The following is a 25,977-nucleotide window of genomic DNA, read 5'->3' as shown; positions in this document are numbered from 1 at the left end:
CCTTTTTTTTCTTCCCCTTTCACCTTGTTTACTCCTTTTCTGCTTCATTGCTTTAAGTGTGCTAGGAAAGAGACTCAGCCATAATTTGCAAGCTCACTCAGGGTTTTTTTAGTGCTGAATGGGGACTAAATGCACTGATGTTTTGTAGACTGGGAAGGATGCAAGGAGTGACCACATGCCAGCAAGTGAACTGAGCTGAGCATGAAGTGCTTATTATTTTGAAAATGGAAAGGCTAAGATTGCAGCAGAGAGGGTTTAAGAAAATAAGTGCTTCTCAATGCTGCACAACAAATGTGAAGTCCTGTAATTATTTCTAAAAGCCTTCTAGCACCCCTGTGAGGTAGCTAAGTATTGCCCATTTAAGGATGAAGCAGGATGAAAGGACTTGATCAGAATCAAGAGAGAAAGCCTATTGGTACATGGCAGTTGTCTTATTTCCCAGCTGCTGGACCCATCAGTAAGGACACTTTCTTTCTTCATTTTTTGAAAGGAACTTTAGCACTAACTTATGTATTATAAAAAATAAATTAATTCATGATAAAGCTTAACAAATGAGGTCACTAGTTCTGGACAACAAACACTTTAAATGTGCTAGTACAGGCAAGCTTGTTCTCACTAATTACACTTAAAAACAAGCTGACAGTAGCATAATTTACGTGCACATCACGTTTTCTTTGGATGCCATTATAAATATTAAAAATATCTGTTTTCTGTTTCAATTGGTAGTGTACTGCACTTACATGTGTATTAGAACGTTAGAATGTAGAATATATTAGCTTATACTTAGCAGTTGACTCCAGTGTTATAAGTATTTAAAAAAATTGTTTAGGAATTATTTTCAAATCATCCTGTAAGTAGTCATTAACACACTGCTTTCTGTAATACTGATATAGCTGAAATAAACCATTTAGCCAATAAATACTTAGTTGATAAACATCCCTAAAATTACTTTGTCTGATAATCTATTTGAGCTTCCATTAGCCATGTGGTTCTGTTACATTTCAGCATAATTTTCATTATTATTTCTTGGAGGCAGATTGTTACAGAGTTCCATGAAAAGAGGGGGCAATATATCAGAAAATGAGCTCATTTTTAACTCCCAAACCAGAAAAACAGATAGAAAGAAGGCAAGTTGTTTTTTTTTCTCCTCTCCTCTTTATGCTTTTTTCCTGCTGAAAAGTAATCCTAGGAGTTGAACCATTATTAAAAAGAAAAGAAGCTGTGAGCTATATGATGTTATTTTATACTTACTGTTCTTCTTTGCTAATTCTGAACCTGTATTTAATCTATTTTGAACACAAGCCTGTAAAGTGAGAAAGCCAGTTCAAGCTGCAGAGGGTATTTCACCAAAGCTCAGGTTCAGAGATGATGACTTCAGAACTGGGCAGATCTCTCAAAGAGCTATGAAAATTCCTATATTCGAGAAATGCTTGTTTTTGTGGATCACAGAGATGCTTGAAAATGGAAATACTGTGGGAGTTTTTGGTGTGTTCTTTTTTTCTCGCTGAGTACAATTTGTTGTAGTTTGGGTTTGGGTTTGTTTGTTTTGTTTTTCATGGCAAAGGATGGTCACTAAGGTGAAAAATCAGTCTTCTGATAAGCAGTCCTTCTGAATCAATACCAAAAGCAGTATGTTTTAGTCCAGTCCCAAGTGGGTGGGTCTCCATACTGCCTGACTTGTGGGTTAGCACAGAGCTCTACTCACACTGGCAGTGAGGGTAGACTGGTTTTCTCAAAAGGGCTGAGGAAATGTTTCCTAGAGAAGCACAGGAGAATGTCTGCCACTGGGAGAGCAGGCTTGTATTTTCTAGCACTTTCTCCACAGTTTAGGAAAGAATGCAAAACTCTCCATGATGTGAAATGCTGAATCCCTATCATCCATCACTGTCTGAAGAGTCCTGTGGATTTCAGGCTCTTTGTATAACTGAGAGTTGCAGGCACTGCAGTTTAATGACCTCTGAAATGGATTTTTTTTTCCCTTACAAAACGCCATACTGTGTAGTTATGATGTACAAGAATTACTGGAGCGTCACTGGAACAGGAAATTTGATACACTTGCTAACACTTACTGCTATTTTAATTCCTCACTCTGCAATGTATTAAAGCATAAGTATACTGCTAGAGGCGTTCCACTACAGTCCATGGAAATACTCATAGTATCTTGTTAGGCACATTAATATACAATATATATGAAAATAAACAACATCTTAGACTTAAGTTACTCATATAGCACAGGCAAAAGAAGGAAGTTGCTGTTTATATGAAAGACTAGTACTCTTCTCTGCTTAATCCTAGTAGTTGTCATTACAAAAAAAAAAACACCACCACCCAAAACCAAAAACCAAACAAACAAATGGTGGAAGGTACCATTTTGGGAACTGAAAAAGGTCCTAAGAATTTTTAACCTTAAATGTCAAAAGACAAAATTTAAAATCTTCAAACCTGGCTTTCATTTGTAGAAATTGTTAAAATAAAGTAGCCTTCAGATTTGATGTATTGGTTGTTCCTATTTTGATGTGTTGGTCATTCCTATTTTGATGTATTGGTCGTTCCTGTTTTGATGTGTTTATTGGTGATTTTGCAATAATATGTAGGTAGGCACGTATGGACTCTGCAGATGAGGTGAAGGTGGGTGGTGTTGCTGAGCCTGGAAGGACTAACAGCTTTTCCAGGGGTGCAGGAGAATGGGACAAGATTATTACTGAGCAGTAGAAATACAAAGAAATAAAGGAAAATGATGGGGGATGAGTTGGAAACTGCTCAATTAGCTATGTTGGATGAAAATGAAGAGAAATAGGGGTTTTGTTTGCTGGGAAGCTGATAGTAAACTGTGAATATGATTCAGCTGTGAATGATGATTTTAGCTGTAGTAGGCAGAGGGAAACATCAATATTCTTTTAACAGACCTTGCTAAGATCTGATTTTGAGCATATGGTCACCTGTGTTCATGTAGAGAAATGCAAACAGGAGTGATGGAGTGAGCAGGGAGCAGAGATCTCATCTTGTAAATGGTAGGAACTTGAGCACACCTATCCTAGCAAAATAAAGAAGGGTAACTAACTGTTCCTAAAAATTATTTCTGAGGGATATATGAGAGAGGGACAAAGTTATAAAAGTTAAAGCCCAATATGTAGATTGAAAATACATAGGGGCTAGAAATTTGACTCAATTTCTAGCCATTTGAGGAATGGAGCTGTGACATAAGTTTACAATCACTTACTTGGAGACAGAGAACCTGAATTAGTTTTTCTTTTACCACTTTAGGTTTGTTAACTGTTGTGGTAAAGGCATCCCTGGTCTGTGACTGAAGTTTTTCAGGTGCTCATTTCTGTCCATCAGAGGTTGCAGGGATGCTGAAACCCTGATCTTTGTGATACCTCATACAGCACGTTTACACTGAACGGATCTTGGGCCTCCAAGTGTCCAGAGTGGCCTGTGGGAGCCCCTCTTTGTCACTGAGTGATCATTCTGCATTCCCCTCCCCTTCCCCACAGCATGGGTTTCTCCAAGTAGCTGACGGCAGGGTGTCGGGTGGGTCGTAATGATAAACCTCAAGGTCCTAGCTGATGTGTCTTTATCTTTTCATATTCCCTGCTGATTGAAATGATTTGCCTCAGTCTGACCAGTGCTGTTGAAGGCAAATGAGAGGATTTGGATCATCTTCAGTATTTTCACCAAGCAATTCTTCCGTTCTTTTCATACTCAGATGAGCAATTACGTGCAGGATATTGAGAAATATTTACTGTGTAGCAGAAATGGTTGTCAGAAGTAATCCTTTAAAATGTTGTGAACTGGCAGCTTGTTAAAGAGGACTGGATTTATCTAGTCCAGTTCTGTGGTCATGTGCCTCTTGGGGTTTGAAGATGGCTTCTAGAAAATGTCATTGTTTCCTGTGCTTTACCTGACAAAAACAAGGTAGAAGGAAGTGAGATAGTTTTCTAAATGCTGGTGATTCTCTGCAAACCTGCTTTTTTCATTGAATTGCAAGTCTAGATACTAATTTGAATGTTACAGACATCTTTGTAAAAGATAATACTATCTGCTTTCATAGTAACTGCATATATAGAAATGGCTATTAACTTGTCAGCCCTTGTATTAGCCATTTTTTTTATAATGGAATATGTGTCTTTCAGAGTATACTATTGAAGGCATTCAAAAGATGCAAAAGACATGCATTAAACTGTCAATTTTCCAATAAAATAATAGCATGCCTAGGAGCTGATACGAGTGGTATATAGTTCAGTTACTATCTGAGCATTTATTTAATTATGCAATTTTGTATAGTTTATAGGTAGCTTGTACTTAAAAACTAAAAATCACAGTAGTGTACTAATGTGAGCCATAAAACCATGAAGAAACCCCCCAAAATATCGGTGTTTATACGTTTTGCATTTTCCCTTTCCATGCCTCTTTGTGTCAGGAGCTGCTGCAATGGGTTGTGGATTGAACAAGCTAGAGAAGCATGATGAAAAACGACCTGGTAATATCTATTCAACTTTGAAGAGGCCCCAGGTAGAAACCAAGATAGATGTTTGCTATGAATATCGATTCCTGGACTTCACAACACTAAATGATAGTAAGTACACAATATTTTCCTTTAGAATATTTTCTATTCAAATGAACATGTTCATTGCTCCATAATGTTTTTTAAATAGTAGTTAAGTTTTTTAAATATCTTCTGTTTCTTTAAGCAAATGTCTTCTTTTCAATCATAGAATCACAGAATCATAGAAACAGTCAGGTTGGAAAAGACCTTCAGGATCACCAAGTCCAACCAATAACCCTACTCTACAAGGTTCACCCCTAACTCATAAATGTGTACATGCAGAGATCTTACTGAGAATGCTCTGTAATTTTTTATCCTTGGAGCTAGTTGTAGCCTGTCAGATTTAAATTTTTATACATACACCACTTTTTGCTGTTGTTGTCATTGCCATTATTTTTGTTTACTTAAATATGGAGGTTTGTTTCCCTAGTTTGCATTTTATCCAAGTTTCATATGGTAAAGCAATTCGTGTCTGCCAGGTTATATACTTATGCTTTTCTTCATCCCCTTCTGTTTCCTTTGCTCCCTCAGGATTATTTTGAGAGGTTGAAGTTACTGGTTTCAGTTTTACTAACTTACTCTAACACTTACGCAGTTACAGGTGCACCCATGTGGGTGGAAACAGTATAGTGGGAGAAAACTTCTTCCACAGAAAACAAAGTCTAAAACCTCAAAGAAGCGAAGGTCCAGTTTCATGCAATTTTTACCTTGGTATTTTGGTACTCTCTGAAATAGTCTTGCTTTAATTCACATGGCGATCCACAGATATTCCATTTCTTTCCCTTCTGATTGACATCAAACATCTCTGCCAGTATTGCTCACACCATTGCCTGTGCCCTCTTTCACTTCAAAATTACCCTGTTCTACAAGCAATTACTCCTCACACCATTTGGAAGTCTGAAGCTGGAGCAGAAGGCTGGGACCTGCTTCTTGCTATATATAAAACAACACAGTACCAAAATCTGTTACAGCTAGCTGGCAGGATGCCAGGTAGAGCCTCTGTGCTTTTGCCCTGTGGTGTGCTGCTACTTCTCTTGTTTTGCAAGTCAGGTCAAAGGAAAAGTCAATGTGGTAAGTCTCTCACTTGGTGTGACACCTCTAATGCAGTTCAGTATGTTCATCCAAGACTGATTTGAATTTGTTGGTTTTTGAAACTTCCTGCAAGTGAACTTGAAGTTGGAAAAGGTGGAGGTTTGGAGTAGGGGGTTGGACAGGAGTGCAGTTTTGTAGCTGATATGGAAGCTGAGAAATTTTGTTTTTGCAGTCTATCTCCAGCACTTATGGATTCTTACATGTTTTGTAACGTTAATTGGGATACACAGCAGTTACTAAGAGCACCAAACAATGGGGAGGATTCTTTTTTCATGTTTATGTATTGCAGCTTTTTCTGTATATATGTTGTTGTGTTTTTTTTTAATTTCAAGTGAACTATTTAAGTTCTTCGATAGTTTGACGACTTTTACTGAGATGTTCTGTACACTATGTCATTAATGAAATGACTTGAGAACACACTTTTCTGGGCTTTCCTGGGATGCCTCATAAGCTTTAGCCTGTGCATTCTCCTAACAGCTCATGAAGTTGTCTTTGTCACTTTGTGGAGGAAGGATCAGTACATGCAATAGCAATGTGACTTGCCTCAGGCACAGAATGATGTCTGGCACACAACAAAAAATTAAATCCAGACTTTCCAAGTATGATTGAATAGATAGATTTGTTGAAAGGCATACTTGTACGTTTTTCTTACTCATCGTAGATTGCTTTGCTATGAATTTAGGAGGCATGGTTTTAAAGAGACCGTAAGTGCTTTCATAAAGTTCTTTGGCTTACCAAAGAGTGTAAGCCATCCAGCTCTCACTGGATTCTCTTTGGGCCTGTTGTATCCTCATCATTTGAGTCTTCAGTTGCCAGTAGATAGGCAGATGAGGAGGGGATGTAGCTGTTGTTCCTGCTCTTTCTCTGTAGAACCACCCACAGCTCTGTGCTCTCAGGATTGGCAGGGCAGTAGCTGGTGGTTATGCAGCTCACTCCCTCTTTTGTGTCATTGGGTGTATGAAGGTTCACCTTGCACTGCATAGTGTTATGATGTTCCAGGGTAACAACATCTCAGGTTCATTTATATTTTTGCTCAGAAATAACCTCTGCAGATAACTAGAATTAATGCTAGGTGTTTCACCTATGTTTATGTGGATTAGGAGGCTTCTAAAAACGAAATGCTCACAGCTGCATAAGAAGAACATTTGGATTGTGAAATGTGTCTTCTGTGAATCTACTTTAGCACTTTCCAATGTGCATTTATATCCTGACATCACTTTTTTTTCCACAGGTTTTCTGCTTCATTAGGTTTTTAGAAAAAGCCATGTTAAATTGTGGGTGACTACAGAGTATTTTATTATATTCTTATTGTAGGCTTTATTTGTAAGACTAGTGAGCCTGGCTCAGAAGACAGGTACTAATTTTTCTCTAGGGCTTTTCTATTGCATTTACTGCTCTGATAACTGTGTCTCTCACGAGTGTTTAGTTTTAATGGTGAGAAGGATGTGATTATCTCCATGTTGCAAGTGGGAGCTAATACACAGATCACTGCCAGAAGTTTTCAAACTGCTTAGCATTTCTTCATGGGCTGCAAAAGCAGCTTGCATTGACTTTAGTCATAAAGGAGGGTGCTGGTCATGTTTGCAGTTTGGAGCCGCATGTGTTATCAAATCTGATATCCAGATAATCAGAGATCACTTCCAGAAGGTGGTGTATGTTTTAACTGCAGTTTCACAGGCAGCTAGGTGGATGTAAGTTTTCTGCAGCTATATGTGGTGAGATACTGTTCCCCTCTTCTGTCTCCTGTTAGTTCTGTGACTTGATTTAACTCATGGATCTGGCAGGAGGTTATGTAGTTTTTTTGTTTGGTTACACTCTGCCACATCGGTGTCTTGTGGAGGGGTCTGAAGAATGCTGGAGATGGTAGAAGTGGTGGGACTATGCAGTCAGGGAGAGAAATAGGACCTTCTGTAATCAGCTCACACTCTTATGAACTCATTCCCTTGGTATAATTCTGTTGAGAATAGGGATGGAATACTGTTCAACTGGTCTTTGCTATGATAGTCAGAAACTTAACTTTGCTTGCTCTCTTTTTTTGCTGTTTATCTTCTGGCATAGGCAGCAGAAGGTATGTAAGGAAATATGCTCCTTTATTATACATTTTACTAATTTCTGAACTTGAGCTTCACTCTGCACTGATGCAGATGTCCAGTGGAAAATAGTGTTTGATCACTTCTTTAAGTACTGTATAAATGATGCATAGGTGCAAAATACAGAACTTAGGATGCAAGTATAAACTTTATTCTGACATTTCCCAGTTTCACAGAATTGATGTCCTTGGAAGTAAAGTGTCTAGAGAAAGATTTCGCAGGCTTTCAAGGAAAGTAGGCTACTGATTTTCCCTGACTGTTAAGATGTAGTTTAATTCCTGGTGTGCTCATCCAGCTCCTGAGCTCTATATCCACCTCACTGCCATCCTGTAAGGCTCATTCCTTCACTGAGTCAGGCTCACCTGTCACTGTACAGTCCAGTCCTGTGTCATCTCCATCTTGAGCTGATTTCTTGTGACAGATTTCTACAGTCAGTCCTTTGTTTTGCTGCTCCCCTGAGTCATTCTGTCTCAGGGACCTGCATGCAGTGGGTGCAGGTGATGCCTTGGAGAGGGTGTACTTAGCAACTTAGTCTCAATGCCTGAATTTGCAGTTTGAATGTTCTTCCAGCTCTCTGCTGGCTAATGCTCACTTCAGAGTTGCTCAGTTGGTAGCCTTTTGACTGACTTGAGACAATACTAAAGCTATGTGTCAATGATTGAATTTTAAAACAATAAAAAAAAATGAGGAAAGTAAAAAGCAGTAGCGTTAGATTGATACTGCAGGAAACCTTTTGTTATAAAGACAGCAGCAAATTAAGGTCTATGTGGATACATTTAAGGCCTTTATTGGAAAAGAACCTGAAAATACAGTATCATCTCCTCAAAAGTAAAATAATGTTCTTTATTTTGTACTACATCTTGTACTTCTCTTATCTCCAAGTTTACTTGGGAACAAGAGGTAAATGGTGAATGCACCTGAGGAGAACATGTGCTGACAAATGGAATAGTCTTAATTTAAAGCAACATTGTTTTCAGCAGTGACTCTGTTTTGTTTTGTTATTTTGTTTGAAAGAGAAATATTTCAGTAATTTTCATTCCTTCCCTACTCTTACCTGATGTATTTATTTTGGACAGCATCAATGACTTGTAATGGAAAACTTGCAATGACAGGTTGCACAGAAACTGGGCTCTCTCTCTTCATCCTTTATTTCTTCTACCTCTCTTCAGTTACAATGACCTCCTGAAAGAAACCAGGAATCTCATAGTTATTTATCTCTTACCCTTCTCAGAGTAGTGTAGAGTTTTTTTGGTGTTTAGGGGATTTTATTTTTTTACTGACTTGCTTGGGTTTTTTTCTTTTCCTTTGCTTTGCCTTACAGTCCTGTAGCACTTCATTGGTCTGATAAGTTACGACAGGTTTCGGCCTTGAATAAAATTGGCATGAAACATATGCTAGCCATGTGATGAGAATGAAATGGGGGTATAAATTTTTTTGAAATGGGAAAAGGCTATGCTCTGAACAAGCCATTTGTGCTGTAAAACCACTAAACTCCAGATGTTTTGACTGATGGAATAAAAAATAGCAATGCTTCACATCCCAAAGAAGTTCGTAAGTTAAAATGTGAATACAAGGGTGTATGGTTTTTATCCTTATTTTCAGGAATTTGTCTCTTTAGTTTTAAAAAAAATATATATTTCAAAAGTAAGGTTTTTAGTTACATTCCAGCACTTCTACCCTATATTTTGCTTGAGTGTGTAAGTTGTTGTCTAAGGACATGTATTTTATCAGAACAATACTCCTAGCATAACAAATTCACTACACACATAAAACTTCTGTTTTGAAGCATTTTTTTCTATATAGTGTGTATATATATATATTTGTATATATATATAAAATGTGAAAGTGTATCTATATTTCACATTTTGACAAGCTTCTGGACACTATACAGTAATCTTTTGGAACCAGTTATACTGCTCAGAAGTTACTGTTACTATCTTCTTACAACTGCTATGGTGGGCTTTTGATTTTTGAGTTCTTTGTTTTTTAATACAAGACACAGATAATGTGTTAATCTTTATAAAGGACATAATTACTATATTGCAATCAGTAGTTAAAAGAACCATTTCAATATGGGAATATTCTTAATTTGAGATTAGATTTTAATTTAAGGCTTAATAAAACTCAGTTTTCTCCTCAGAGTAGGGAAATAAGTAGTCTAATTGGAACTTTGAAGGGTCGTGCACTGGAAAGCATCTGAGTTGAGGTTAGAGAAGGTGTATTTCCTGTGGAATATGTATGGGTTTTGTAATCATCAAAGTCTGTTTGCTGCAGAACAGAATATTTGTTGTTGACTTGAGTGCTTACCATCTCTTCCTATTGGTAATTTTTATATTACATTAAGCAGTTATTTGTGCCTGGCTTCTGCTTTCTGTTTCTCTTCACCCTCACTTCAAAAAACAGGCATCACTTCTCTGAGCAAGTGACTGTACATCTGAAAAAAAAGAAGAAATGCTGCAGCCCTGCATTTGCAGGTGTTGTTATTAGATTTAAGACTAGTAAAAGCAATTGTTTCCCCTGTGGTAAAGTTATTTGATTTCCTGTTTTCATTTCTGTAAGCAAAAGAACATAAATAAAATTAGCATTTGAGTTTTGTATTTCAAGTTGACCAGGTCTGTTACCACCATTTTGTTTTTGGGAGTAATAAAATAAAATTAGCAGAGCAAAATGTTGTTAGGTTATTAGGGTGATGTGACAGCCTGAACTGGACTGCATATAGATCATCTACAACAGACTGAAATATCGCTTCAGAGGAGATTAGTACGAAGCAGGTACAGAGCACTAAAACCATGAGCAAGAGAGGCCAATGGATTACTTCTGTGTAGCCTGGGTTCTGCTGATGCTTCCCCTCTGTTTAAGCTTTGTCCATGCACATATCCTATTCAACTTCCTTTGATTGTATGCACATAATAAAAAGAATCAGCATAAGGAGATTGCCAGATCTGAGCTTCAGTCCTCTCCATTAATGTGAACATAAAGAAATTAATCTTCTCTTTTTTTTTTTGCTTCTCTTGGTATTTGGTTTCAAGTGAATTAAAGTCTGTAGTAATATGCAACCCTTCAGGACTTGCCACTGTAAGTCACAGCAAAATGAAATATTCATGCTGTAGCAGTTTATAAAGTTTGTGTGTCTTGGGAAACTTGCAGTTTGACATAAAAGGAGCATTCCATATGTTAGTAGTTTAATAAATGCAATAAATTACATCATAACTGTAATTGCTTTAAAGAGTTGTTAGGAATAATTTGCTCTTCTTTTACCATGGTTGCCTTTTTAATAAGGATGCATAACTGAGTAAAATCTGTTAGACATATTCTAGTTTCTAAATACAAGCTTTCCTTTTCATAATCACTGTATCTAGGTCCTTGTTATGGTAAACTGTGTGCACACATTCTCTATTCTATATGTAGAAGCATATCATAGAATGTCAGGGTTGGAAGGGACCTCAAGAATCATCTAGTTCCAGCCCCCTTGCCATGGGCAGGGACACCTCACACTACATCAGGTTGTCCAGAGCCGCATACAGCCTGGCCTTAAAAACCTCCAGGGATGAGGCTTCCACCACCTCCCTGGGCAACCTGTTCCAGTGTCTTATCACCCTCACGGGGAAGAAATTCTTCCTAACACCCAATTTGAATCTACCCATTTCTAGTTTTGTTCCATTCTCCCCAGTCCTATCGCTATCTGACACCCAGCTTTCTTATAGGACCCCTTAATATACTAGAAGCCCACAATAAGGTGTCCTCAGAGCCTTCTCTTCTCCAGACTTAACAGCCCCAACTCTCTGTCTGTCTCTGTAGCAGAGGAGCTCCAGCCCTCTGATCATCCTCATGGCACTTCTCTGGACATGTTCCAGCATGTCCAGATCCTTCTTGTAACAGGGGCTCCAGAACTGGACTGAGTACTGTGGGTGGGGTCTCAGCAAAGTGGAGTGGAGAGGTAGAATCACTTCCCTCACTCTGCTGGCCACACTTCTCTTGATGCAGCCCAGGATACGATTGGCTTGCCAGGCTGCAAGTGCACACTGCCTTTCAAATGAAAGAAGAAAAATTAGATTTAGTATGTGTATTAAAAATCTCAAATACTTGAAAGAGCACATGCATGATGTATTTTGGCACTGTACTTCCAACTTGTGATGGGAAATGTAGTTTTGTTTTAGGTGCCTTTATAGGATCTCACCCTAAATATATCTAGGGAGAGCAATGTGCCCTTGTGGCCAAGAGAGCCAATTGGATCCTGGGGTGCATCAAGAAAAGTGTGTCCAGCAGGTCTAGGGAGGTTCTTCTCCCCCGCTGCTCTGCCCTGCTGAGACCACACCTGAAATACTGTGTCCAGTTTTGGGCTCCCCAGTTCAAGAGAGACAGAGACCTGCTGGAGAGAGTCCAAGGGAGAGCCATGAGGATGCTTAGGGGACTTGAGCATCTCCCCTATGAAGAGAGACTGAGAGCCCTGGGGCTGTTTAGTCTGGAGAAGAGAAGACTGAGAGGGGATCTGATCAATGTCTATCAATATGTGAGGGGTGGGTGTCAGGTGGAGGGGGCCAAGCTCTTTTCAGTGGTGCACAGTAATAAGCTAAGGAACAACAGGTACAAGCTTGAATATGCAAGATTTCACCTCACAATGACAGAGAAACTTCTTTCCAGTGAGGGATGTGTGCCCAGTTGAACATAGTTACTGAGCTCTTACAAGAGCTGCATCCTGTACATCACACAGACAGGAATGTTGTAATTCTTTCAAATAATGGAAAAATTATTACAGATCTGTCTAAAGAGAGCTCTGAACTTCCAAGGAGCTTTTTCTTTCTATCATCAACTCAGGAACTGCACGTGATTTTTCTGAGTTGCTCTGTATTTTGCTGCTGGCTTTGTACATTTTTCCAGTCTTCATGTGGTTTTCATCCTTCTGATGCTGTTCAGGAGCCAAGGAGACAGATTTGGCAGTTTGCAAAGCTGGTAGACAGGCATTCCTGATGGAATGGTGAAATTTTTCAAGCCACAGGGGCCCAATCCTATTGTCTCATAAACAAAACTTCACTTGTGTTTAACTGGAACAGGAGATCATACAGTGGCTTGTAATCTTGAATAATAAATGCCTCATGGTTTTATTATGGGAAAGAAGTGGTTAGGAGTCCTCTCTGTAATCTGTTTAGTCTCTTTGTGACTTGCTATAATAAATTTCTTGACATCAGCCAGATAAGAGAAGATACACAAAATTATGCAATATTTTCATTTCAATGGAGATCTTAATTATTTACTTTCTGAATAAGTGTTGTAGTTTGGCTAAATCTCATGGAAATTAAAGATTTAGTATTGGTTAATCCTGAGAATAGGATACAGTCTTTGAGAGAGAAGAGGAATTGTTGCTGTCAACTGCTCTTGACTGAGAAGTAGCTTTTCTTAATCATACCAGAAAGAAAACACTGAGTAGATTGATTGTACCTTGATTGTGTGACAGTTTTTCTGTTTGCAGTTACTTTTTCTGATCTTCCTATGTGAAGAATAAGAGGGGGCCACATAGTTCAACACTGGCAGTGCATATCGTAGCTCAGCAGTGTAGTGCAAGAGGAATGGACAGCCAGGTTGGAGCAGTTGCTTCTGGGCAATTTACACTGCATTGAATGCATTTTGGAGGTTTGGCTTTTCAACAAAAGTTAGCACCCTCTTGTACCATGACCATCCTATTGGATGTATTTCATCCAATTCCATATTTCAACCTATTCCACTTGTTTCAAAGCAGCCTGAATCAAAGGTATCTGGGAAATGTTTGCGTTCTGGCTTGCAGGCCCTTCTGGGGGCCCATTTTGTCCTAATGCCCACCTCATGCAGATGACTGTAGCTTGTCATTGCCTCCGCCTGTAACACTTGTGAAGGGATTTCATACGCAGAAGCAAGTCTAACTTCTGCTCTACTTCTGTTCCAGGTTTCTGTTCTGTTTCTGCTTTTTCATCCATGTTATTATTGTGCCTACTACCTGATGTTGTCTTCTGAATTTTTTGCCACTTGCAAAAACTATGAGCATCCTTCTGCAGCTGTATCAGCTATTGTGTGAGCACATTTCAGCAGAGCTGACTCCCTTCTGCTCCCTCTGTACTTTGTCTGAGGAGGAAGTCATGGACTATGCTTTACTTTCTTGGGTCTTCAGTCTTCTGTGTGCTCTACCCTACATCCACGGGAGGGTACTATGGGTTGGACAAGATTCGACAGGTAGGGCTAGTGGCTGCCTCTCTGCACTGAGGATGATGTGGTGGGAGAGAACTTGCTGTTGTTACAAGCTACTTCCATGACCTTGTCATCACTGGATGCAATGGTCTGCAATGCCATCTTGCAAACACTGCCCTTGCAGCCAGGCACAGCAGAGCTCAGTGTCTAGAAGTGAAGAGATTCACTCCTTTCCTGGTAACAGTTGATCATTTCTCTCTTTTAGGTGGACATATTTGTTTTGTCTCTTCCCTGACTCTGAATGCCCATTTTGATTTTTTTTTTTTTTTCCTGTTGGCAGAGGCCTTTGGCTGCTGGCTCCATGGCCTTCAGGAAACCTAACAGACTTAGCACTGAGTTGTTCACTAAGGAAAGACATAGCTGAAAAGTAGCAGCAGCATACCATGTAGGAAAAGGGATGGGTTAGGGTGAATCTTGTGCCCTACTCTTTTGTGAAGTGATAAAGTGGGGAGAACTGACAAAGGGAAGAGTGATAAAGTCTGTCCTTCTGTGTCCCTGGCTTGGAAAGGAGAGACTTCTAAGGACAAGGAAGGGTAGTAGTACAGGCTTGTCAAGTCCTGTGGTATGGATATCAGCTCTTTCCTATTCTCAACAAGGAAACATCCCTGAGAGGCATCTGTTCCTTCCCTGCTTAACTTTTAACTTGCAGAGGAAATGGCCTGCCACTCCTGTTCCTAGACTGTTGGCTGAGGCACCCTGTTCAGAAGAGGACTGTGCCCTGTCAGTTGCTTGATAGGCTGTCAACACTCAGCTGACACGTCAGCTTATATGAAGCTCCAAAAGGTCCTCATAGCCAGAATCCTTCAATCCCAGAAACTGCCTTCATGCTCTTTCCCACAAACAATTCAGAAATTGTCAGCCATGTGATGAGTAACATCACTAGCCCAGGCTCACTGACATAATTTTCTTTCTGCTCCCAAAAAGACACAGGCATTTTAGGCTTCTCCTCTGAAAAAGTGGAGTGGAAGGCCCAGCTGCAGCTAAACAGCTATAGATCAGAAAATGATAGCAAGCAACACCTTTGCCAGCTTTATTGTCAGGGAAGACCAGCATGGCCCAAACTTACAAAGAAGTGAGAACCAAAGGAGAGAAAACGGGATCTGGAACTTCAGGAGCCAGGAACAAAGAGAAAAAAAGGTGATGAAGTACTGATATGGCCTATATCAGAAGCATTCCCCATTAGACCATGTCCAGAAGATTAACTGGGAGCAAAATCTAAACAGCAAAGCCTAGCTTGGACATCTAGTACTGCACCTGCAGTCATGGGGAGAACCTAACATCCTGGTTATGCATCCTGTCTGTGGGCTGCATGCTGGAATGGAGAATAAAGCAAGTCTGTACCTAACATCCTTCCACTGAACACCAACCCATTAGACAGTGGGTCATCCATGCTGTAGGCTTTATGCAAAGGAAATAGCTGAGAGCAGTTCCAGTCGCGGGGCCATGTTGCTGCTGCTGCTATTCCCCATCCTCCAAGGGACTGTGTGACCCAGTGGCATATCATGAGTACAGAAGGAAAAGGCACTGCTCTGACAGCCTCTGCCACTTATTGCTGTGTCTTCCAGAGAGGCAGAACCACCTTGGCCTGGACCCTTGTTGTTGTAGGTCATGGGCATGGAGACCCCAGACATTGTGTATAGTGCATTATTGTAATGTTGGCTGCTGAGTTCGTCTGTGTTTGGACAGGGAAGGAGCTTCACAGTTGCATCTCTCCATGTATGGGTGCCTAAGAGGGCTGTGTCAGTGTGACACTTCATATGCTCTGCTCACTTTGGTGCCAGGATAAATGTGGGCACTCATGCACAGTATGAAGAGAAGATAAGGTGTTTAGAAAGGAGAGGGCATCAAGAGAAAGCAGAGCAGATGAGATGTGGAAAGAATATCAAGGGACAGGAGGAGCTGAACACACAAACTGAGAAACCTTGAGGGTGATGGGTGATGGTGAAGATGGAGGAACAGATAACATTTGACTTGTTCAGCAGGAAGACAAGACATGGCATTGTGTGACTTTTGAGTGTTTGGGAGATTTCCATTCCTGGAGGGATGTTCCTTTGTTGTGTTGATATCAAGGAAGCCCAGCAGGGACTGCGGCTGTCATTCTAACAAGATTTGCTATCAAGTTCTGCCTGACTAAAATTGTGCATGGGCAGGCACATGATCTTGTACTGAAGACGATGACTTACATTTCTGTGTTCAGAGCCCTTTTGGGTCTTTCATGACAACTTGTTTCATGGAAGCGACATGACAATACTCTCCTGAATGTGTTAGACATTTCATTGCTGAACAGGGAAAGGTTACTTTAAACCTTAAAATGCTACAAGTCTAGGAAAGATTAACGTTTTGTCTGAAGAATAATGTGAGAACATTTAAGTAGTTTAAATCTATCATGTCTATTGTGCATGGAAATTGGAGAATTCCTCTTTTTCTTTGCCCAGTCCTGTAAGTAGGTATAGAATCATAGAATGGTCTGGGCTGCAAGGGACCTCCAAAGTTCATCCAGTCTGATTTCCCTACGGTCAGCAGGGACAGCCCCAACTAGGGGCTGCCCAGGACCTCGTTGAGCCTCACCTTGAATATCTCTAGGGAAGGAGCCTCAACTACCTCCCTGTTCCACCACCCTCATAATAAAGAACTTCTTCCTGATATCCAATCTAAATCTGCCCTTCTCTAGTTTGAAGCCATTGCCCCTTGTCCTGTCCCTGCAGGCCTTTGTTAAATAGTCTCTCTTCATCCTTCCTGCAGGCCCTCTTCAGGTACTGCCAGGCTGCTATTAGGTCTCCCCAGAGCCTCCTCTTCTCCAGGCTGAACACCCTCAGCTCCCTCAGCCTGTCCTTGTAGCAGAGCTGCTCCAACCCCCTGACTGTTCTTGTGGCCATCCTCTGGACCCTCTCCATCAGCTTCATGTCCTTCCTCTATTGAGGGCTCCAGACCTGTACACAGTCCTCCAGGTGAGGTCTCACCAGAGCAGAGCAAAGTGACAGAATCATCTCTCTGGATCTGCTGGCAACACGCAGCCCAGGCTATGATTTCCCTTCTGTGCTGCAAGCTCATGCTGCCTGCTCATGTCCAGCTTGTAGAACTGTTGCTTTAGCAACGAGCATAATCGTGACCACAGTTGAAATTAAGGTCACGAGTGCTGCACTCAGCAAAATAATGTAGTTTGCAAACGTTAATGATTGTGTCTCATGTGTTAACTGTTCTTCATGCTAGTCTTCTGGCATTTGCATGGTTTTTGTGTGCAGATGCCTGACCTACATTTTCTTAACTTAGTCATCATATACAGGGAGGCAGAGAGGCATTAATCCTGTGTCCATCATAGTCCATTATCTACATGAGACCTTTGTTTCTGTTTTGTTTTTCAGTGCCTGTGTGTATGTGCATAGGTGATAGGTAGCCTAGTAAGTGTCTTGTCTGTACAAGACGTTAATGTACTACCAAGCAAACATCTCACTTTAGGCCTGTTATAATGCACCCTTTTCATTAGGTCTCATTTTAATGCTGCATTCCAGGTGCTTCTGACACCTGCTTGCTGGTTCATGGCCAGTCTGCAGTAATTGCAATACTCTACCTAATTTCTTGCTGAAATGGTGTTTGAACATTGCTGTCTCACAGCCATAACATGTTATAAAACTGATAAAGATTGACCTGGGCCTCCAGATTTTATCCTCTTTAAGTTACGGTGGTCTGGCTTCTATAGAGGTGAAGAACTTATTAGCGTTTCTTGAGCACAGGGGTTATCTTACTTCCAGTTCCCAAGATAGCTCCTTTGGCACTTGTTCACATATCTTGGCAAAACCCTGGCCTGTGTTGTACATTTTTGTCCTGTGTTTTAAACACCAAACACTAATCTCAGTGACTTGGGTTCATTTTATTGCAGTCATACAGATCTGTAAGAGGAGTCCAGGTGACATAATGATTGTATGAAATCAGAGTTGGGTTTCTGTAATCTAACTTGTACACCCAACAAACTCTTGGTATGCAGTTATGCTTTTGCAAGCGATTTGATACTTGTGACACACTGTGCTGTATGATAAACTTAGCCTCAGCAGCAGTGTTGGTGTTTCCCAGATGTGAAGTGGTTTATGAGAAATTTCAGCTGAATTTGATGCTGTAGCTAACCAGTATAGCTCTTACTGGTAAGTAGTATCTCATGTGTTGTGGTAAGATCTTGCAGGAACTGCAGAGACTTGCAGTTCCTTGCTTAATCCAGTTAGGTTTTGCAAAGCCTCCTTATTTCATATAAATGCTTTGTTTAGTTGAAATGCTAAAGAACTCCCAGCTTCCTTGCTTTCCTTTTCCCCTCAAATAATCATCCTCTCAACTTGAGACTTGCAGTTATTAGCTACAGATTCTTCTTGAAAGAAACAGTCCTTTCAAGGGGAAGGGAATCTCATTAAGCGTTTGCTGTGAGCTGCAGCTCTTGATCAACACAAGAAAGACAAGCTTGACAGTCATCAGGTGAGTTAAAAACTGCAAAAATATTGCTTGTCTGTTAAACAGTCATCAGTTGAAAGGAGTGCACCTCAGTCTGAGAATACAGAGGCTTTTGCATACTATATGGCACATAAAAAATTAAAGACATCAAGGATGTGAGAAGTCCTAAAGATGCCACACGTTTCCAAATGAGTTGATAAAAGGCCTTAAATCTGAAAGAGAATGAGGTATGAGGTTTACAAATAAATAGAGGAGATTTTCAGAAAATTAAAGCTAAGCCAAGAGATGGTTACTGGTGAAGTACAAATAAACAGCAGGCTACTGCTGTAGTTCTGTAGTTGCTAAGCCCTCTATTGGTCTTCCTTTGTTTGAACAATTGTTTCCTGAATTTCTTAATAACAACTGATAGAAGAATTGACAAATAGTGCTAAATTGCATGGGTTAATTCACTAGCAGTTATCGTACAGATTATTAGTAAGCAGAAGAAATTAGCATCTACTTTTATCTCAAAACACAGAACAAAAGAAAGAAAAGAGAGTGGCAGAATAAATGGTCTTTTGTTAAGTTATTGTCTCATAAAGTTTGGAACTGTGTCAGAATCGCTTTTTGTTTTGTGTTGTTGTTGTTGTTTATTTATTTAGGAATGCTCAGCCCATATGCAGCATCTGTCTTTCTCTGCAAGTCCTTCTTCCACCCGATTTTTTCCAGCTGGGTTGAATGCCTTGATGAAGCCTTTCAAATGATCAAATAGATAAAATTGTACATATTCTGTGGGATTATTTTCATTGTTCTTCACCACATGTTCACTGAATAAAATACTTTGCTTTCAAGCTGCCCTCTTGCACTCCTTGTCAGCTTTGTTGCTTGTTTAGTTTTTTCATTATAGTAAATTCTCGGGGTAAGTTGGTCTGCTTATCAACAGATACTTCCAGGGAATCCTTTCAGAAGCACTGGTGAAAGCTCAGACTGTTTTATCAGTGATATTTCATTATTAGTCAGTAGCAGGTCTGACCTTCTTGACTTAAAAGGACTTAGAAGTTATTCTCTGTTTTGCAGAGTACGTTTAGGAATGGAGAGAAGTGAAAGTGTCTTGAGCATGGGTTGTCATATGATTGGAAGTCAGAGCCATGTGGGGCTGCTTGTGACTTCTCTTTGGGTTGCTTTATTAGGAACAGTGAGAAAACAGTATTAGCAAAGGCGTAGAGACATTGTGCTTTCACAGGATCACAGGATGGTTAGGGGTTGGAAGGGACCTCTGAAGATCAAGTCCAGCCCCTCTTCCAGAGCAGCACCATAGAATCCAGCACAGGTTGCACAGGAATGCATCCAGACAGGGCTTGAAAGCCTCCAGAGAAGGAGACTCCACGACCTCTCTGGGGAGCCTGTTCCAGTGCTCTGTGACCCTCACAGTGAAGAAGTTCCTCCTCATGTTGAGGTGGAACTTACTGTGCTGTAGTTTACATCCATTGTCTCTTGTCGTATCTCAGGGCACAAGTGAGCAGAGGCTGTCCCTTCCTTCCTGACACCCAGTTCTCAGATATTTGTAGACATTGATTAGATCCTCTCTGTCTTCTCCAGACTAAACAGTCCCAGGTCTCTCAGCCTCTCCTCATAAGGCAGTGCTGCAGTCCCTTAACCATCCTGGTAGCCCTCTGTTGGCCTCTCTCCAGCAGATCCCTGTCCCTCTTGAACTGGGGAGCCCAGAACTGGATGCAATATTCCAGGTGGGACCTCACTAGGGCAGGATAGAGGGGGAGGAGAACTTGTCTTCCACCACTACAGCCAGCCTTGTTGGAAGACCCCTTTTGCACCTCCTCACCATTTCACGCTGGTACAGCTTTCTGTAGGGATGCTAGAGCCCTCTCCAAGGCAACTAATGGAACTTCAGTCTCCATACACACAGGAAATAGCTTTGGATGTTGAACTTTAAGCAAGCTTTAATGTGCTAGTTAGACTTCGGGTGAGCTGGTACTCAGTTACAGCTGATGGTGTGCTTCGTACACTTTCACAATTTAACTCCTGAGGGATTGTCTGTGCTAGCAGTGGCTGGCAAGAGCAATAGTGAACAGTTCTGTTGGTGTATGCTGGCTGTGAATATGCATTGTCATACCCCACTCTACCACCTGTAATGTTTCCTTTCTATTCCTTGTAAAGGGAACTGAGAAAATGACCTATTTATTTGCTTCTGCATTTTATGGTTTAATCAGTAAGAATGTGCAGTTATGAAAATAAGGTTTTGATGTCACTAACCCTAGAATGGGATCCTATCCAGGGGATAAGGAAAGTCTTAGATCTTAAAATCATCTACATAATGCTTTTTTAATTACCATCTTCATACCATGAAAGAACTTTGTTCTTGCTGGACAGCACATTCTTTGTTACACATGTTTACTACTTTGGGATTAGGTTGTAATAACTTCATGAGATTGTTCTTTAGCAGCATTGAAGGTAAGGTATCTCTGCCTTGTAATTTCCAATGGTTGCATCACTGTTTTTCTGTGAGAACTACACTGAGAAATAAAGGTAAAATGATGCCTTCTCATAAACATTTGAAGAAATACTACACCACTCATTGCAAACAAAATTGCAATAACAACCATTTTTATTGCAAACTAAAAAAACCTTAAAAAAAATTCCTTACAATTTGGCTCAGGTCATTCCATTGTAATGATGTTCAAATTTGTGGCTGTTTTCCCATGACCCATGTTAAAACAATAGATTTGTGTGCTATCAGTATTATTGGGTGGGAATTCTTCACTTGAGAACAGAAACTGGCCACGTTTTTCTGAAACGAAGGAGTGGGAGTTCAAATTCTGGAGACTGACAGGAAAATTTGCTTAAGGCAAAAAAAAAAGCAGGATTTTTTGCCAAGAAAAACTTTTTTTCTTCAGTAAATCCATCACCCATGCTCTAGCAGACTTGCTTAAAAAAACAAAACAGTACTTTTGGGAAGTGCTTTGTTAACTTCTAACAGCCTTTTCCACTACTCTTTGGCTTTCTATCAAGCATTCTTGCCAAGTTGAAGTGCTGTGGTGTGTTTGGCAGTGACATACTTCTTTTAGGTGCCAGCGGTGAGCTATTGCTTGCTAGTAGCTTTCGATGTTCTGAGAAAGCCTCACTTCTGTTAAATACACTGTTAGAGGTGTTACAGAAGGCAATAAGGCAACATCCTGTAATACCCTTTGCAGGATTTTATTTTCAGGTCCTTATTTTTGAAGGATTGTGTTATTTGTGGGTTGGTGATTGTTGTTAGTTCTTTTTGGTGCTTTGCTTGTTTGTTTGTTTGTTGTTGTTGGGTTTTGGTGTTTTTGTTTTTTTTTTTTTTTTTTTTGGTCAGGGGGTTTGGAGGTAGCAGTGCCATGGGTTTTTTCTGTTTTGTTTCTGAGCTGGTTTCTGAGGGAAACAAGAGTTATAAAAGGCTCACAGTCGGTCTGCCTCATTCTTCCCAATAATTACAACTGTACGATTTCAAACCAATTTGCTGGAAAATTTTAAAGACAAATTAGGCTGCTTCTAATTTTGTGGAAGCTGGCAGTTGGGGAGAGGTGGGGAGAACCAAGCTGTGCATGCTCTCCTCGGTGACAGCTCACTGGCCAGTGAGCTAGCATAGCCACAGAATCATTGTTTGAGGATTCCAAGGGGTGGGAAGCAAAGAGAAGAAGGGAAATTTATGGCAGAAGTGAGGTTAGAGAATAAAGGCCTCGTCAGTGGGCATCATTCTTCATTAGGTATTCTAATGGAAAAAAAATTGAGTAGAAGTTCATATAATAGCACTATATGTAGTGATACAGGCAGTCAAAAGCGTTTTATCTGGTACTGATTTTAAAATCAGATCTTTAACCATCTTTGTGTTCCAACAGAGTCAGCAAGACCAGTAACATACTGACTGGAAAGTAGGTCCTCTTTGATATAGCTGAAGGTCTCTGTTTCCTCATTTCTAGAGGACACAATTGCCTGATTTGTTGCAAAGTAACTGATCCATTTGGTGATATTTTGTTGTATTTTCTGGCATTAGTTTTCATTTATGTGGTCAGTCTAAAAATCATAAATAGGGTAATACATGGATCTTCCATGTGCCAAATTACTCAGGAACCACAGGGGAAATTGCTTGACAGGGATTATTGCCACCCTGTATTTTTACAGAATCACAGAACGTTACAAGGTTGGAAGGGACCTCTAGAGATCATCAAGTCCAACTCCCTTGCCAAAGCAGGATCACCCAGGGTAGTCCACACAGGAATACCTCCAGGTGGGTTTTGAAAGTGTCCAGAGAAGGAGACTACACAACCACACTGGGCAGCCTGTTCCAGTGCTCCATTACCCTCCCTGTAAAGAAGTTTCTCCTCATGTTGAAGTGAAATCTTCTAGGTTCAGCTTTGTAGCTGTTGTTCCTTGTCTTATTATGTGCACCACCAAAAAGAGCTTGGCCCCCTCCACTTGACACCCACCCCTCAGATATTTATAGGCATTGATCAGATCTTCTCAAGACTAAACAGCCCCAGGGCTCTCAGTCTGTCTTCATAAGAGAGATACTCAAGTCTCCTAATCATCCTCGTGGCTCTCTGTTGGACTCTCTCCAGCAGGTCCCTGTCATTGGAGAAAAGGTTACCTGTGACTGTCTTAAACAGTGAGGATATGGATCACAAGATCCATATCAGGTCTGTTCTGCTGCAAATACCAGAAAACCTTTTGTTACAACTGGATTGCTCCATGCTATGGAGTAGCTGAGATCAGTAGTGATGTGAAGAGCAAGTCTTATGAGTGTCATATGAAGTCTACTGCAACAGTAAAATTTATGTCCTGCTTATATACAGACATAGACTGTTCACATGAAATTCACATACTGCAACAGAGGTGTTTTTATGATTTGCAGTGGTGGAAATGTATTCCTGTTATCAATACAGGCAGAAATGTAGAAGTGTGAAGCAGGAGAGCTGTTTGGCATTTGTTTTTTCATTGCAGTTCCCCCTGAAGACCTAATGATTGGAAATGAAGACAGATCTGGTTTACTATTTATTCCTTTTTGAACTTTGGTGCGTTCCTGGAAAGTTCAGTGGAGTTAGACTGATCATTGAATTTTGTTTCTGTTTATGATCTAATGTCTGGTGTGTGTTCTGGGTTTTGTTCAAGTGCCCATGGAAGTGTTTGTCTTAGGGTTGCTACAGAGTAATGTGTTTTAAAAAAATCTCAGCATGTTGTATCTCCTTTTCCTCTTAATTTAATTTACCTGCCCCTCAGTACCATCTGTTTGTATTGAATTTCATCATGTAGCATTCTCTTACTCAGCTTTCTTTTTCAAACATAACTAAATCTGGAGTCCAAATCTAATTGAAAATATACCTTCAAGAAAGACTGCTTGCTTAGTTACACAGTGCCTGTTGCATTTTTGGCTGCTTTAACATTTATGTAGTTTTGCCAGTAAAGCTGAAAACAATTTTGCAGAAGTTCATGAAAAATTGCAGGGTTTGCCAAATAGGGGAATTTGATTTAAAGGTGCTCTGAAACAATTCTGAGAAGTTACAGTTTATGTTATCTTTCAAATGAAAAACATGCATGATTTGGAAATGTCTTCTCTTTATCTAAAAAAATAAAGTATTCAAGTCAGGAAAAAGATATGAAGATGAAAGTCACTTCACTTATTGTGATTTAAAATATTAAATGTTTAGCATATACCATTGTATTTTGAAGAAAAGGAATGTTATTGGTTGATGCAATCAAGAAATAGGAACATCTGAAATAGCTTTGTATGTAGACTGAAGTGACAGGGTTGGAAGAAAAAAATCAATTTTGAACTTTTTATAAAACCAAACTTGGCACACAGTATCATCCTAAATAAGATTTTACAAGAAGGGCTGAGAACACCTATTGCAACAGAAAGGGAGAATGCATGGGAAACAGGGCAGATTTAAAGTGAAAAGAAGCAGAAAGCAGCAGGTAACATTTTGAATAAAGCCATCAAGCATTTATTAAGCTAGCTGTCCTTTTCTGTATATATAATGCAAAGTGTTATGTATAAAATGTACACAGGCATGACCTGCCAAGAGGAGTTTTGTTTCCCTGGAGACCGTCGGGTCTCTGCTGCATAGGTTGGCTTGGGGAATAAGAGTGATCTTGATAAATACAAACCTTTCTTCCTGAAATTATTGGATATGGCAGTGATTAGATCTTTGTGTTGAAGGTTAAATGTATAAAAGGCAAACTTTAAAACGTTCTCCCTAATTTCCAGTTATTTCTCCTGGCATATACTTACGATACACAGCATTTATCTTCTGAATTGGGGGGGGGGAAACTCTTTGTTATTGTAATACTGTGGCAATTTTATCTTCTTGTTTGTCTGAGTTGTGCTAAGTCTTTGTTTTTAATAGCAGTTTTCAGTGTATCAGATCATAGTGCATGTATTCAGCCACAATTGCTACTGTTGATATCTTTCTCTGCCTTTTTCCTTGAAAGTTTTGAAATCCTCCTGACATTTTTCAGTTTGGATATTAGACTTCAGTCAGAGTAATACATATTAACTGCCTTGAGAATATGGAAAAAAAATCCTGATAAAATGCATGCAACCTTATTTGTTCGCCTGTGCTTGGTTAGGAATAAGAACAGTGATCTTAAGGTGGTTCTCAGTTGGTTTGAATGGAAATACAGAATCACAGAATCAACCAGGTTGGAAAAGACCTCAGAGATCCAACCTATTACCTAATACCTAACACCTCCTGACAACTGAACCATGGCTCCAAGTGCCACAGCCAATCTTTTTTTTAACACCTCCAGGGATGGTGACTCCACCACCTCCCTGGGCAGCACATTCCAATGGCCAATTACTCTTTCTGGGAAGAAATTTCTCCTCACCTTGAGCCTAAACTTCCCCTGGTGCAGTTTGAGACTGTTCCCTCTGATAGAGCTTGATATATCACCCTTCCTGCTTTTTGTCTCCTTAAAGAGTCAACACATGCAGCATTTTATTGACAATAAAAGATGGTGATTTGGGAATGTGAGAAATGATACAAATTCCATTTCAGAGGAGACTTTTCTCGTCTAGCAAAGTATACCATTAAATGAATAAATTTCCATAATTTGGGTTTACTAAAGTAGTCAATTTTTGACTCTTCTGAGGAGATTATCTGTGCTTTTACAGTTCTTTTGCTGTGGTCCAAGTTTGCTTATTGTCAAAGTTGCAAAGAATCCAGTGTTGTATGTTATATTCTACAGCTCTAAAATCTGAAATGAAAATTGGCCAGAAATATGGACAGAACATCCAAGTGAAGCATGAAACAGAGGAGCAGAGGAAAGGGAAGAGGAGGAGGTTTTGCCAAGAAGAAAAGAAGTGTATGTATTAAAAAGCATGAGAAGGCAGAGAATGAGAAATTTCTTGGTAGTGTTCATTAGTTTTGCTGCTAAAATAAATGGCAAGCGTGATAGCTGGAGAGGGGTCAAAGCAAAGAAGATGTTTCAGCCCTCCAAATTTTATGATGCTACTGGCTTCTAAGATGCCAGAAGGTCTCTTCAGTAAGTTTTTGGTTGGTTGTTTTTGCTTTCTCTTTGGGTTAGCTCCTCCTTCCTTCCCTTTTAAAGTATTTGATGCCTGGCTACTTGCTGTGAGAG

The 25,977-nt window shown here is 40.0% G+C and overlaps 1 protein-coding gene across 1 annotated transcript in view; it reads left to right on the top strand.

The window, feature by feature from the left end:
- Positions 1-4,428: 4,428 nt before the first annotated feature.
- The window catches only part of RFTN1 (raftlin, lipid raft linker 1), a 94,843-nt gene continuing 73,294 nt past the window's right edge, over positions 4,429-25,977 (top strand). Inside the window, exon 1 of the mRNA XM_054384841.1 lies at positions 4,429-4,576. Within this exon, the coding sequence (XP_054240816.1) occupies positions 4,432-4,576 (145 nt within the window). The 5' untranslated portion in view covers positions 4,429-4,431. The remainder of the gene's footprint in view (positions 4,577-25,977) is intronic.

Source organism: Indicator indicator, chromosome 11, assembly GCF_027791375.1.
Source record: "Indicator indicator isolate 239-I01 chromosome 11, UM_Iind_1.1, whole genome shotgun sequence".
Classification (NCBI taxonomy): domain Eukaryota; kingdom Metazoa; phylum Chordata; class Aves; order Piciformes; family Indicatoridae; genus Indicator; species Indicator indicator.
This window is presented reverse-complemented; position numbering and strand designations above follow the sequence as displayed.